Here is a 15,544-nt window from a genome sequence, read left to right on the forward strand (position 1 = left end):
CAAAGATCTAAGTCTAACGAGTTCAGTAAATAGTAGACTGATATTAATATCTCTTTATTGAAAAATATAAAAAGTAAAAATAAATTTAATTCAGATTTATACTCACGGTAACGGTGCTTTACAGTATGGAAACCAGTTGGATCAGACGCCTCACCAGTACCAGCCTTATTGATGGCACTGACGCGGAACTGATAAGTACGCTTCTCCGGCAGATCAGTAACCTTAGCTTGACACTCCGGACTGTACGTCGTCAGCGCTGGCTCCCATTTCGTATCACCACGCTCCTTCTTCTCAATGAAGTATCCACTGATGGGAGCACCACCATCCGAGATAGGGCGTTTCCATTGAAGCACAACACTGGAGTTATCCCAATCGTTGATAACCACATCGGTGGGAGCTTTCGGCTTATCGAACGGATTCTTCGCCACCGTGTATTCCTCAGTTTCCAGCGGCTCGGATTCGCCTTCATCGTTGATGGCCTTGACGCGGAACTTGTAGTGCTGTCCTTCCTGCAGTCCGGTCACATCAAACTCTTCGGCATCTCCCGGAGCCTTTCCGATCGGGACCCAGCGGCCAACCTTTTGATCGAACTTCTCCAACTGATACGCGGTGATTGGTTTGCCGCCGTCGTCGTCCGGTTTCTTCCACTTGAGTTTGCATCCGTCCTTGGTGACGTTCTTCACCTCCAGAGGTCCCTTCGGTCTACCCGGACTGGAAAGTACTGTGATTTCGACCTTCTCCTTGTCCATACCGTGCTCGTTCTTCGCGATGATCTCGTACACGCCACTATGCTTACGCATGCTGTCCTTGATGGTGAACTTGGTGTTGTAGTCTTTGTTGATGATTTCGTAATGGTCGTCACCAAGGATTGGTTTCTCCTTGAGCACCCAAGTGATCTCCGGCTCTGGCTCACCTTTCACATTGACGTCGTAGTGAACCATCTTGCCTCCGCGGACCACAATCGGTTTCAAGTTCGTGCGATCGATACGTGGTTTCACTGGAGATGAAAAGTAGTTTGATGAAAACCTTCCGAGGACACCTGTAAACAAAACAAATACTTACACGAACGGTGCTTGACCTTGTGGGTGGCCGTTGGATCCGATTCGGGAGAACGTCCAGCCTTGTTGACCGCAACGATACGGAACTGGAGCTCGGTGTTCTCCTTCAGATCCTCAACCGTAGCCGTTGTTTCATGTCCGGGAACTTCCTTGACGTCTTCCCAATCCTTGAAGCGTTCCTTCTTCTGAACGATGTATTGAACAATTGGAGCACCACCATCGGACTTCGGAGGTGCCCACTTCAGCTTCACGGATTTGTTATCGAAGTCCACAATCTCCGGTTGACCCGGTTTCCACGGTTCGTCGAATGGATTCTTGGCAACGACCTCGTCCGACTCCAGTGGTTCGGATTCACCTTCGTCGTTCACACCGAACACACGGAACTTGTACGTGGCTCCCTCATCCAGACCGGTAATATCGGCTTCGAGAATTTCCGGTCCACCCTTGACCGTACCGCAGCGCACCCACTTGCCATTGCGGTTCTTCAACTTCTCGATCTTGTACTCCTTGATTGGGCAACCGCCGTCGTCCAGCGGTTTCTTCCATTTCAGCTTCAGACCCTTCTTGGTAACGTTGGAAATCTCGAGCTTGCCCTGGCACTTACCAGGAGCACCCAAGACCACCAGCTCTATCTCAACCTCATCCTTACCGGAGGCGTTCTGAGCCAAAACTTTGTACTTGCCAGTGTCGGCACGCTTTGCTTCCTTGATCGAGAACTTGGTGTGGTAGTTGGCCGACTCCACCTTGATGTTCTCGCTCACGGTAAGCGGAATGTTATCACGCCAGCTCCAGATGATCTCCGGTTCGGGCTCACCCTTGACGTCGGCTTCCCAGCTCATAGACTTGCCCGCCTTGATGGTGAGGTTCTTCAGGTTGGTTCGATCGATGCGAGGTTTCACTGTGGAACAAGTCAACGATTTAGAATACGGCACCACCTATTTCACGACACTCTTTCGCGGCAAAACTTTAGAACCGTTTTGTTTATTCCATCAATGCTACTTACGTGGATTCGTTTATCAAAGCAAAACCCGATTGACTGATATTGACAGCTTAATACTAAAGGTACAAATTGGACAGTTCGACACAAAATTCCCCCCTGACTTACGGTTCTTGTGTTTGACGGTGTGGTTCTCGCTCGGCTCGGAAGGCTTGGAAGTGCCACCCTTGTTGACCGCGCGGACACGGAACTGGTAGACCACCTTCTCCTTCAGGCCGTGAACCTTGAAGACGGTGTCGGGAGTAGAGGTTTTCGCACATTCGCCCCAATCCGTCATGAACTTGTTCTTGCACTCGATAATGTAGTGCGTGATGGGCCGTCCGCCGTCCTTCTCCGGAGCCGCCCACTTGAGCTCGACAAAGTCCACGCCGTAGTCATCGACGGCCGGTTTGCCTGGTGCTTCTGGAGGATCTGTTTACGTTTCGTTCATGGGTTAGAAGAAAGGGTTAACATATGCACACAGTCCGACAAGCTGGCAAGCTAGTCTCACAACTATATCAATGAATGGTTTCTAACAGATGGCACACAGATAGATTTAAGATTTCATCATTGAATGGACGTTGATCGAACAGCTCAGTGCACTTACCATAGGGATTGACCGTTTTACCGCAAGCAACGTCTCCAAAGGCGTTGATTCACCCTCCTTGTTGTAGGCCTTAACCCGGAACTCGAACTTCCTTCCTTTCTGTAAATGCTGGAAGTCGAAGGTGAGTTGATCGGGGCCGCATTCGCCGGCCTGTAGCCAAGTGCCGTTCTCGACGTCCATCTTTTCCAGCAGGTATCCAGTCAATGGACAACCTCCCGTATCTACCGGTGGTTGCCAGCTGATAACCACGTGGTTGGCTCTTGCCTTTTCAATCTTAATCGGACCAATGGGCTGCGTTGGAACGTCCAGCACCAAAACCTTAGCTGCCGTTACAAATTCTCCGCTACTGTTCTTGAGCTTCAGCTTGTACGTGCCAGAATCGGCACGTACGGAATGTCGAACGTTAAGAGTGGTAGCGTACGCTTCTACATCGATTGTCTTGCGTTTCTCCGAATCGCAAATGATGAGAATGTCGTCCTTCTCCCAGACGACTTCGGGTTCCGGTTCGCCTCCGTACTGTACATAGTACCGGATGGTCTGGCCCTTTTTCAAAGTGATCGGCTGGATGCCGTCACCTTCAATGAAGGGTTTGACGTAGCGATCCCTGATCTTCAGTGGTTCGGTGTTATTGCTTGGTTTGCTCTCGCCACCCTGATTGGTGGCCTTCACGCGGAACTCGAAGGTCTCTCCAACCGGCAGGTTGCGAAGCGTAGTCGTCAGCTGAGTGGGACCAACAGTTTCGAATTGCTTCCAATTGGCAGCCGTGTACGGTTTGTACTCGACAATGTAGCTCTGAATTGGTGCCCCACCGTCCGACTTGGGCACCTTCCAAGCGAGATCTACAAACTCCTTGTCCCAATTGGAGATCACCAGGTCCCTCGGTGGATCTGGTTCGTTCCATGGGTCCTTGGCTATGATGTCCTCCTCCATGCTGCAGTAGTCCGATTCGCCCATTTTGTTAACAGCCTTGACACGGAATTTGTAGTGTCGAGTAGGCGTAAGATCCGTAACGGCAAATTTGGTCTGATCCCCGGGCACATCTTCGAGTTTGTCCCAGCCGGATCGTTTGAATACATCCTGCCGTTCGAGAACGTACTTGGTCAACGGAGCACCACCATCGTTGACGGGGGCCTTCCATTTGACCACACACCTCGTCTGGAAAATGTTGGTACACTCGATGTCTTGCGGTGGTTGCGGTTTGTCCTGAAATACAACATTGGTGGTATGCTCCTCAGCGCCGGTAGCATTTTCCAGCACAATTTTAAACTCGCCCGAGTCCTTGAACTCGGTCTTTTTGAACTTGAGCACGACCTTGTCATTCTCTACAACTATATCAACCTCGGCCGGTGAAACCGGCTTACCATCTTTGAACACCTTAGCGGTGACCTTAGACTGACGCGATTCACCGGCTAAATAAAAAATACAATAGATATAAGACGGCAATTGAGATATTGCAGTGGTGTTTCCATTGTTGCGGTTTTGCGGTACTTACTCGTGAATGGAACCTCTATGACCTTCTCCTTCTTGGCCGGTGTTTCCACTTTGGGTGGTACCTCGAATTTCGGTTTCGTTTCCTTCTTGTTGACCTTCAATGTGCACTTGCTGGTAAGCGGTCCACAGACGCAGGTGATCTCACCGGCGTCATCCAGTTCCAGCTTTTTGTAGATCAGCTTCCACGTTCCGTCACCGGTGGCGACAATGTCGATGCGATCGCTCTTGACAATTTCCTTTTCGCCGAGGAAGAACTGTACGTCAGCCTCCTCGTCTTGAACTTGCATTTCGAGCACGCACTCGGTCGTTTCGTCCCCGGTGGTATCCTGCAGCTTCTTCATGAACTTGTTTGGTCGTTTAACAAAGATTTCTGCTTCGGTTTTGTCGGCATTGCTAACACATCGGTACATGCCACTGTCGGTCTTTGCAACGTCCTTCAGCACCAACTTGTGCTTGCGACCATCCTTGATGATCTGAACCTTGTCATTTTCCACGATTTTCTCGTCTCCCTTGAACCATTCAACCGTGCCGAGTACGTGGTCTAACTCGCAAGCCAACGTAACCGTATCCTTGACGAACAGCTGTTGGCTCTTGAGCACTTTGGTGAACTTGTAGTTGTACTCCAGGATCTTCAGCTTGGTTTCGGTTTTGTCGGTCTGCTTCTCGATCTTACAAGTGTAGGTTTCGGCATCATCCAGAGTGGAGTTCTTGATAATTAGAGTAACCGTACCGTTCAGGTCCTTACCGATGACGTACTTTTCGCCATCATTTTCCAGCTTGGTTTCGCCCTTCCACCAGGAGATAGGAGCCAACGAGTTATCAACGGCACACTCCAAATGAGTGTCGTGCGTGATGAAGCCCTTCTCGTTTTTCTTCAACGTTTTGGTGAATTTGTACACTGGATCTGCTTCCTCAACGGTCAGATAGGCCATGCAGGAGATTCCGGCAATTTCGATTGTGTACTTTCCGCTGTCTTCAACCTTGGGATTCAACACAACACAAGTGTACACATCACCCTCATTCTTGAACTTGTACTTGGCACCGGTGAAGATTTCCTGCGAAATGAGAAGCGAAAGATTAAGTCTCTTAAGACAGGAACTTATTGAACGATTTAAACTTACGTCTTTTCGCAGCATCCATTTGGCCTTGGCATTCGGTTTAGTGAAGGCACATTCGAAAACGACCTTCTTTTCGCGGCCTTCCTTGCAAGTGATGTCCACCAGTGGCCTAGAGAAGGTATCTTGTTTCTGAAATTCACAAACATTAGCTTAATTGACGATCAACAAATACACAGAACCACAACACAAAACAAAGACAACGAGTCGTCGGATTAGTCACAGTGTTTCCCGCAGTCCTTGTTCCTGTTTTGCGGCAGCAAACACCTACTCGTTCCACTTTCTTCAGCTGCGGCTTCGGTTTTTCAACCTCCTTCAGGTCGATGACCATCTCTTCCTTCTCCTTGGCCCACTTGGCATACTTTCGCTTCTTCAACATGGCGCGGAAGTCCATGCCGCTGGAGTCGGACACGTACAGCTGCACCTCGGCCGAATCCTCGCCGTGCGGGTTGGAAACCACGACCTTATACTTGCCTTCGTCGTTCGGTTTGACCTTTCGAATGCACAGCGTGATGGTGTTGCTTTCGCCATCGGTGTGATGCTTGTAGCGACCTCCATCGATGAGCTCGGTGATGCCCTTGAAGAACTTCCACGTCGGGCGGGATTGCCCTCGACCTGAACCGAGATGTAGCCGGTTTGATCTACAGGGTATGCAAAACGGAAGTGTTGTGATCGCTGAAGATCTGACATGCGAAAAGTAGCGATTCGAATTTGCAAAAGTTAGCAGCGGCGATAGCTATCAGACTTGGGAAGCACTAAGCACACTAAGCAATAAGCGAAGAAGCGGAGCACTGTTCGAAGGGAACCGACCTTCAACGGCGGAGTAGCTTTCCTGGAAGTCGACGATGGCTGCTGCTTTGCCTTCTTCGCCGATGGCTCGCAACGGTGTCGAAGGTAGATTGATCTTCTCGTCCATATCTTGAATGCTCGGGCGTCGTACATCGATTGATGGTCGTCGTTTCTATTGGACGCGCAGGGCAACCGCAGAGCGAACACCATGATGTTGTGCCAGGTTTTATTTCAAAAATTGATATTTATAAAGATCGGATATTCCAAGCCAAAATAAAATTCCCAGATCGATGGCGATCGGAGATGGTGGCAACGCAGACGAGCGCGGCATTGGAACCGAACCGATCAAAATGATTGTGATGAGCGTCGGATTGGTGAAAAGGAAGAGGAGAAGACATTTGATTTAATACACATTTTTTACGACGTACATCGAATTGCTACTTCTAATCAAGAAATTCTTTCATCTTCGAGTAGGATCATAAAAGCAATTGGTTTCTTCCGCACCATTTCAGAAGCGTGCAATTTTTCGAACGATTGACTTCAAATTAACCTTTCAGCGTGTAAAACAGAAGCGGTCCATCCCATTCGTGATAGACGTTTTGTGGAACTTTCCCTGGACGAGCCCCGCCTGTGCAACAACCGACCAGCTGTAGTCAGCCTTGAATTGGCACCAATAATGCACACCTTGTCAACTATTCAAACACATATCGCTGCAAAACTCATCGCTCAGAATCGGTAGCCAAAATACCTCTTCAGGGAAAATAAATCATACCCGATCTATGCGCCACCCCGCTTGACCAGACCACTTTCTCGCGGCGAATTTTAACGAACGTCTTGATTCAAACGCGAGGGTATGCGAATTAATTTATTTTTTGTATTACACGAAAAAAAAGGGATTTTGTGGGGGGTTGGTGATGATTTATTGATAATTCACTTTTGGCAATAAAGAGTCATTTGCCATTAGCTATAATTGATTTTATCTTCTGGAAAAATGGTCGTCATTATCTTCGCGTGATTCATTTTTCAGAACCGACCTGGGATCCCATTGATCTAGATTCAACCGGTCCTTGCCAAAAGAGTGCCATATGCAATCAGGAAACAAAACGAATCAAAATACCGCACACCCTCAGTTATTAGCGCATTTGTTAGGGAAATTTTGCGCTAATTTTAACCTACCGCGTCCAGATGGGCAACCAATCGAGGAGATCATGGGGAGCGGCGTAATGCTGCGCTGCAGTGCGGTAGAAGGGATCGATTTTTGGCAGCGACCAATGCGCTGCAAAACGGCGCTCCCTAATGATGATGGGAGTTCGGGATCGGAAAGAAAAATGATCGGTCGGCAGTTTACATCGTCGAACGATTATGTGCACTCTGTGGAACATTGCGCCGTCTTCGGAGTGAGTGGTTGATTGACCGCGCCGCAGGACAAAGTGAAGTGAGCGAGGTGAAAGTGCAGAAAGTTCCAATTGATTCGGAGTTCATTTTTGGGAAGGTGCTAGTTTAATGGAAATTCCAGGAAGAAAGTAGTGCAAACGAAGGAGCCGTGCATCATTATTGGTGAGTATTCAATCGCTTAGATAGGTCATATTTTTAAAAGATGTTTTGACAGCTATTTCACACTGTGCAATTTAAAAAAAAACGAGAAAAATGTTGTACATAATGTCCGGAGCTCATTGTTGTACATAATGCCTTCCGGGAACTTTTTCCAAAAAAGTTTCCAATTTTAAACTTTTGTTAAACTTATCATGATTTAAAATGAACTACAGCTTAGTAAAACAAAACATTTTTGTATATTTGAAATTTGCAGCGTGAAAGTCTAAGTATTTTAAAAACCTCCGTCACCATGCGTTACTGATTTGTTATATTTTACGTATCATGTAATTATCGATTACTTGAAACCATATTGGACTTTTTTATCGAAGCTGGTTAAAAACCGGAAATACGTATAGAGATGTGCGTCAACACATTTTGTAACATTTTAATTTACAATAAGTTGTCGTGAATATTCAGAAAAACAAAATGAAAGAATTTTCTAATAATGTATAACGTACTTTGTGGGTGGTCCCTTTTTTGCTGGCGTCTGTCATTCTACTGTTTAGCCCATGGCCAGATCGTAGCCAGAATGCCCTGCACACTATTTTTTGTTTCATACTGCGTTTCAGTGACAGCGGCCTATATTGACGATGATGACGCGCTTGTCGCAGGCTCGCTTTTCTGCGGGTCCGCGACGTTAGGCATAAGTACGTTAGGTATAAGGACGTTAAACATAAGTACGTTAGGCATAATGGACGCTAGGCATAACGAACGTTAGGCATAACGTCCATTATGCCTAACGTACATTATGTCTAACGTTCATTATACCTAACGTACTTATGCCTAACATACTTGTGCCTAACGTACTTATACCTAACGGTGTATACCCCTTTTTTGCAACCCAAAATATTCCATTGCAGATGATCAAAGATTTATTTAGAGCAACTGGTAGCAACCCAGCATGAATTGATTTGGGACCAGTTCTGGGTTGCTACCTTGGGTGCCGAATCCGTACAGCACCGAAATCCGTCCACTTCGTGTGATATCAACGAATTAAAGGGGGTTTGAAGGAATTAATTTTTGAATCACTTGTCTTATCCTGATCTTATACTTGACAGTTAGCTTTCTGTCCATTGAAATGGAAAGTAGGCTCTGAAATTAAAATAATATAATTGAAAAACAAATCCCCACCCCGCAAACGTGAAGTTTCAGGTCCCATTTTGTTAATGTGACCAGCAAGCGTCCTGCGAAACGCGGGACGCCTACCTGGATTGCGTCACTGGCTTGAAGATGGATCCTACAAAAGTGCATTTCGCATAGATTTTGGCCCAAAAAAAATGAAAAAATATTTGTAAGGCGGTATGAATTGTAATAAATTTGTAAAACGAAGTTGAAAAATGCAGCGTCCCGCGACGTCTGGTCACATTATATTTTGTTCGAGTATTAGACATGACTGTACCGAAAAAGACTGTGTTTAAATTGCAAATCGCAATTACTAGAGTTAGATCAGCAACATAAATATCAAAGGGATCGCTACTCAAGGTGCGTATTGCGCTATGAACAGTGGCAATCAGATCAATAGGTCTGCTTAGGGAAGATCGGGTAACCAACCCCGGTGGGAACTATGGTCGTATGCTGACAGGGAAGGGGGGGTTTGCTCCTCTCTGGAGGTGCAAATCTTATTGGGCGTCTGTTCTCCATGTCAGGATCGGCTCACAACAGAGTCTGTTCTCCATGTTAGGGGCGGCTGATCATCGTCCTAGTGCCAGCGAGGGACTCTAAGTGAAACTGTGCACCATGGTCCACCGGAAATAAGGAGGAATGGTCCTCCGGAAATTTAGGGGGTTTGGTGTCAGGCCCTGCAAGCCAGCCTTTAAAAAATCTTAAGCAACGAACAATCAACAAGAGAGTACGGACCGGAACCATCGGCGAAGACCACTGCGACGAAAAGGGACTAGCGATTGGAAACTCGGTTCGTGGAACTGCAAATCTCTCAACTTCATCGGGAGCACACGCATACTCGCCGATGTGCTCAATGACCGTGGATTCGGCATCGTAGCGCTGCAGGAGGTTTGTTGGAAAGGATCAATGGTGCGAACGTTTAGAGGTAATCATACCATCTACCAGAGCTGCGGCAACACACACGAGCTGGGAACAGCTTTCATAGTGATGGGCGATATGCAAAGGCGCGTGATCGGGTGGTGGCCGATTAATGAAAGAATGTGCAGGTTGAGGATCAAAGGCCGGTTCTTCAACTTCAGCATAATCAACGTCCATAGCCCACACTCCGGAAGCACTGATGATGATAAGGACGCATTCTACGCGCAGCTGGAACGTGAGTACGACAGCTGCCCAAGCCACGACGTCAAAATCATCATAGGAGATTTGAACGCTCAGGTTGGCCAAGAGGAGGAGTTTAGACCGACTATTGGAAAGTTCAGCGCTCACCGGCTGACGAACGAAAACGGCCTACGACTAATTGATTTCGCCGCCTCCAAGAATATGGCCATTCGTAGCACCTACTTCCAACACAGCCTCCCGTATCGGTACACCTGGAGATCACCACTGCAGACAGAATCACAAATCGACCACGTTCTGATTGATGGACGGCACTTCTCCGACATTATCGACGTCAGGACATATCGTGGCGCCAACATCGACTCTGACCACTATCTGGTGATGGTTAAACTGCGCCCAAAACTATCCGTCATCAACAATGTTCGGTACCGACGACCGCCGCGGTACGACCTAGAGCGACTGAAGCAACCTGATGTCACCACTGCATACGCGCAGCATCTCGAGGCAGCGTTGCCGGAAGAGGGTGAGCTCGATGGGGCCCCTCTTGAGGACTGCTGGAGTACAGTTAAAGCAGCCATTAACGACGCAGCGGAGAACAACGTCGGGTATATGGGCCGAAGTCGACGGAACGATTGGTTCGACGAAGAGTGCAGACAGATTCTGGAGGAGAAGGACGCAGCGCGGGCGGTCGCGCTGCAGCAAGGTACCCGGCAGAACGTGGAACGTTATAGACGGAAGCGGAGACAGCAGACCCGCCTTTTTCAGGAGAAGAAACGCCGCCTGGAAGAAGCGGAGTGCGAGGAGATGGAACAGCTGTGCCGTTCTCAAGATACACGCAAGTTCTATCAGAAGCTCAACGCATCTCGCAAAGGCTTCGTGCCGCGAGCCGAAACGTGCCGGGATAAGGATGGGAGCATCTTGACGGACGAACGTGTGGTGATCGAAAGGTGGAAGCAGCACTACGAGGAACATCTGAATGGCGCTGAGAGTACAGGCAGTGAAAGTTTAGGCAGCGGAGGAGATGACTACGTCAGTTCAGCGGACGATGTAAGCCCCCACCTTGAGGGAAGTTAAGGATGCCATTCAACAGCTGAAGACCAATAAAGCAGCTGGTAAGGATGGTATCGGAGCTGAGCTCATCAAGATGGGCCCGGAAAAGCTGGCCACCTGCCTGCACAAACTGATAGTCAGAATCTGGGAAACCGAACAGCTACCGGAGGAGTGGAAGGAAGGGTTATATGCCCCATCTACAAGAAAGGCGACAAACTGGAGTGTGAGAACTTTCGAGCGATCACCATCCTTAATGCCGCCTACAAAGTGATATCCCAGATCATCTTCCGTCGTCTGTCACCATTAGTGAACGAGTTCGTGGGAATTTATCAAGCCGGCTTCGTTGACGGCCGCTCGACAACGGACCAGATCTTTACTGTACGGCAAATCCTTCAAAAATGCCGTGAATACCAGGTCCCAACGCACCATCTGTTCGTTGATTTCAAGGCGGCATACGACAGTATAGACCGCGTAGAGCTATGGAAAATTATGGACGAGAACAGCTTCCTGGGAAGCTTACCAGACTGATCAAAGCAACGGTGGATGGTGTGCAAAACTGTGTGAAGATTTCGGGCGAACACTCCAGTTCGTTCGAATCGCGCCGGGACTAAGACAAGGTGATGGACTTTCGTGCCTGTTGTTCAACATTGCGCTAGAAGGTGTCATGCGGAGAGCCGGGTGTAACAGCCGGGGTACGATTTTCAACAGATCCAGTCAATTTATTTGCTTCGCGGATGACATGGACATTGTCGGCCGAACATTTGCAAAGGTGGCAGAACTGTACACCCGCCTGAAACGTGAAGCAACAAAAGTTGGACTGGTGGTGAATGCGTCAAAGACAAAGTACATGCTTGTGGGCGGAACCGAGCGCGACAGGGCCCGTCTGGGAAGCAGTGTTACGATAGACGGGGATACCTTCGAGGTGGTCGAGGAATTCGTCTACCTCGGATCCTTGCTAACGGCTGACAACAACGTTAGTCGTGAAATACGAAGGCGCATCATCAGTGGAAGTCGGGCCTACTACGGGCTCCAGAAGAAACTGCGGTCGAAAAAGATTCGCCACCGCACCAAATGTGTCATGTACAAGACGCTTATAAGACCGGTTGTCCTCTACGGACATGAAACATGGACAATGCTCGAGGAGGACTTGCAAGCACTCGGAGTATTCGAGAGACGGGTGCTTAGGACCATCTTTGGCGGTGTGCAAGAAGACGGTGTGTGGCGGCGAAGAATGAACCATGAGCTCGCCCAACTCTACGGCGAACCCAGTATCCAGAAGGTAGCTAAAGCCGGAAGGGTACGATGGGCAGGACATGTTGCAAGAATGCCGGACAGCAACCCTGCAAAGATGGTGTTCGCTTCCGATCCGGCAGGTACGAGACGGCGTGGAGCGCAGCGAGCGAGATGGGCAGACCAGGTGCAAAACGACTTGGCGAGCGTGGGGCGTATCCGAGGATGGAGAGATGCGGCCTCGAACCGTGTATTGTGGCGTCAAATTGTTGATTCAGTGTTATCTGTTTAGATGTTAACTAAATAAATGAAATGATATTTGAAAACAATTTATGAATCAATTTGATGTCAAAATCAAAATATGTTTTTTATATGCTCTCGTTCTTTATCTGAGAATGTCATTTGGTCCAACAGTTTCTTTGGTTGAAAAACAACGGTTCGCCAGAAAAGCTCAATTGGCTAAAATAGTCGTTTGGTCGAAATGGCCATTTGACCGAAATGGACATTCAGTCGAAAGTGTCGTTTGGCTGAATCTCTAATTTTGGATATTTTTAAGACACTAACGGGATATTTTTTTTTAAATTTCGCCAGCAAATTCTTCAGGTTTTTCCAGAATATTCACTTGTAAATTATTTTCAAGTTTCTAGAACTGTTTGGCATTATCAAGAGAAGCTCTTTGAATTTACTAATGAAAATTGTTTGAACTTTACATGAGAATCTCTTTAGAGTTTTCACGGGAATTCGTTCCAAATTTTTTCAGGAAAATATTCAGAATATCCACGGAAAGTTCCTTTTGATTTTCTGTTGAGTATTCTTCGAAATTTAGACAGAAAATCCTTCATAATGGTAGGAGGTTGCGATTGGTGAAAAAGATGCGTTAACGTTGTCTTCCTCAATCAAGATTTCTTAACCATTTCCCGCCCACGACTTTTTTCAAAGATTTTAATAGGAAGAAATCATCTTTGAGAAAAATGCTAGAACAAAAGTTATTTGGCATAGCCAAAATTAGTGGAAAACAAAAAAAAAAAGTTTTTGATTGTAAATCAATAGTTAATTGATTGTTTTCAATAGTTTCACTATTTGTACTCAAAATTGATTATATTTCCAGTCTGATGGAACCATAAAAATGTATCCAATATTCCTTTTTGTTGTTAAAACAATTCGATGAAGGTTAGAAGGTGCAAAATTTGATGGTGCACCACAGACACCATGGGCGGGAGAGGGTTAATTAATCTAGTCTTTTTTATCCTTTATAAGAGCGTTTTATTTTTTTGCAGGGCGAAGCTAAACGGCTAGTTTGGCATAGCCAACTTTAAAACAGAAAATTCTTCGGAATCTCCGCGGGAGACTCTGGAATTTTCACGAAAAATTCTTCGGCATTTCCACGGAAAATTCTTCAAAGTTTCCGTAGAAGATTGCTCAAAATGTAGATTTCAACAAACAACAAAAATGGGAAATTCTATTGACCAAAAGTGACAGACGGCCGAGCTGGTAATTTGACCAAAAAAGTCATTTGCCCTTACAAGTCGTCTGGCCGAAAATGCCGTTTGGTCGAAATGGTTCTTGACGGAATGGGCCATTAAAACGAAAATGTAATTTGATCATTGAACAAAGTTCGGTAGCCTCTCTACTTTCAAGTGGATACTGAATTTTTGTCCAAAAGTCATCTAGCCAAGTACCATAAAGCAGAACTAAGCGTGTAACTGTTATTAGGTTGAAACAGGTTTGACCGATTTAGTTTGGTCGAAAGCAACGTACAGCCAGGAGGAACATTTCTCGCTTAACATTTCAAAAGGTCCTAAGTAACATTTTTTTCATGAATTAATTTGAGTAGTGCAATCAAAAGCTTTCATATTGATCTGTTGATTGCGCTATTCAAATTAATTCATGAAAAAAAATGTTACATAGGACCTTTTGAAAAGTTAAGCGAGATTTGATTTTTTTTGTCTTTATTCTAGAAGCTTGCAGCCCTGGGCTCGCTCACCTCTAATGACCAGACTTGAAATTAGACCGAAAAAGTTATTTGTTTGACCGAATACCCAGCAAGCAATTTAAGCGAATAAGACTATGTTTGGTTGAATAACCCGGGCAGCATAAGCCATACAAAAATGGTTGCAACAACATGAATGTGACTAAATCTGGTCAAAAATGAGATGCAGTAGCCTATGTGAAACTTATGTGCCGCTAGGGAAGCGATCAATCAGCTTCCAATGTTTATTGGGTAGACCATTTGAAAAAGATGCTGTAATGACTGGTATTTGGCAAAAAGAGCTATTTGGCCCAAAAATGTCATTTCTGCAAAACAATCTTCTTCGAAAAGTACCTGAAAGCTACTACCTGAATTGATAATTTTGCTACAAAAAAAGTGTGCCCAAAAAGGTCATTTGGCAGAAAATGCCAAAGGTTTGTTTTGCAGAAAGGACATTTTCGGCCCAAATGATCATTTCTACCAAACGGGATTTTCGGTCAAATGATCTATTCGGTTAAATGATTTTTTCGGCCAAATTACCTATTTGATCGAATGTCCCTTTCGGCTGTAAGTCGCTTTCGGCCAAATTACATTTTTGGTCGAACTATTTTCGACCTGATAACAGTTTCGGATAAATGTTCAATTCGGCTTAATCAGATTTGGTTAGATGAAGTCGATTTTGTGTGTATTAACGTCAAGTGCGTTAGCATAGGCGTGAGCGTTTTCAATAGTCCCCCTGATGTATTGCTTAATTGCGGGCCGAGGGTACGGACTGGCGAAAGGGTTTTGGTTTTAGTGGGTCGGGTAAGTGTTACATGACATATCCATCCCCACACTACCTGAGTTGACCTCCTCAGGTGTCTGGATGCAGATTTCCGTTTACCCTTGTACAAGAAAAAAAAGATTTGGTTAGATGACTTTTGGCTTAGAGGCCAGTATCGACTTAAAAAGTAGAGAAGTTACGAAATTTCGTTCACTGGGTGTTTCACAAAAAGGTATTTACGCCGTAAATGTCATTTAGTCAAACGTATGGACATTTTTGACTAAATTACCCTTACGGTAATTGATATTTGGCAATATGTCCTGTTGGCTCAAACGACATTTTCGGCCAAATGGCCCATTCTCTTAAACGACCATTTCGGCTAAACGACATTTTCCTGTTAGGGCAAGTGACTTTTTCGGCCAAATTATCAGTTCAGTCGTGTGTCGTTTTCTGCCAAAGAAATTTCCCAAGAATTTCTCATAGACAATAATTTAGTTGTTCGATAGTTGCAACGCATTCTTAACGTCAAGCGATTGTCAGACAACGTCAGATGCAATACATAGAATTGCATCTGATTGTGCAGCGCAATGCTATCATCTACTATCATCCACTATCATCGACTTTGACATCGTTTCGAAATTCAGCGGTCCGATAACTGAAAAACT

The 15,544-nt window shown here is 46.2% G+C and overlaps 1 protein-coding gene across 1 annotated transcript in view; it reads right to left on the reverse strand.

Moving 5' to 3' along the window:
- LOC134204860 (twitchin-like) overlaps positions 1–15,544 on the reverse strand; it is a 79,100-nt gene that overhangs the window by 16,883 nt on the left and 46,673 nt on the right. The window contains 10 exon segments of the mRNA XM_062679670.1: positions 107–997; positions 1,063–1,956; positions 2,164–2,466; positions 2,642–2,659; positions 2,662–4,050; positions 4,134–5,187; positions 5,254–5,379; positions 5,519–5,847; positions 5,850–5,888; positions 6,058–6,208. Of these exon segments, the coding sequence (XP_062535654.1) occupies positions 107–997; positions 1,063–1,956; positions 2,164–2,466; positions 2,642–2,659; positions 2,662–4,050; positions 4,134–5,187; positions 5,254–5,379; positions 5,519–5,847; positions 5,850–5,888; positions 6,058–6,208 (5,194 nt within the window).

This window comes from Armigeres subalbatus, unplaced genomic scaffold (genome assembly GCF_024139115.2).
Source record: "Armigeres subalbatus isolate Guangzhou_Male unplaced genomic scaffold, GZ_Asu_2 Contig937, whole genome shotgun sequence".
In the NCBI taxonomy this organism is placed as follows: Eukaryota; Metazoa; Arthropoda; class Insecta; order Diptera; family Culicidae; genus Armigeres; species Armigeres subalbatus.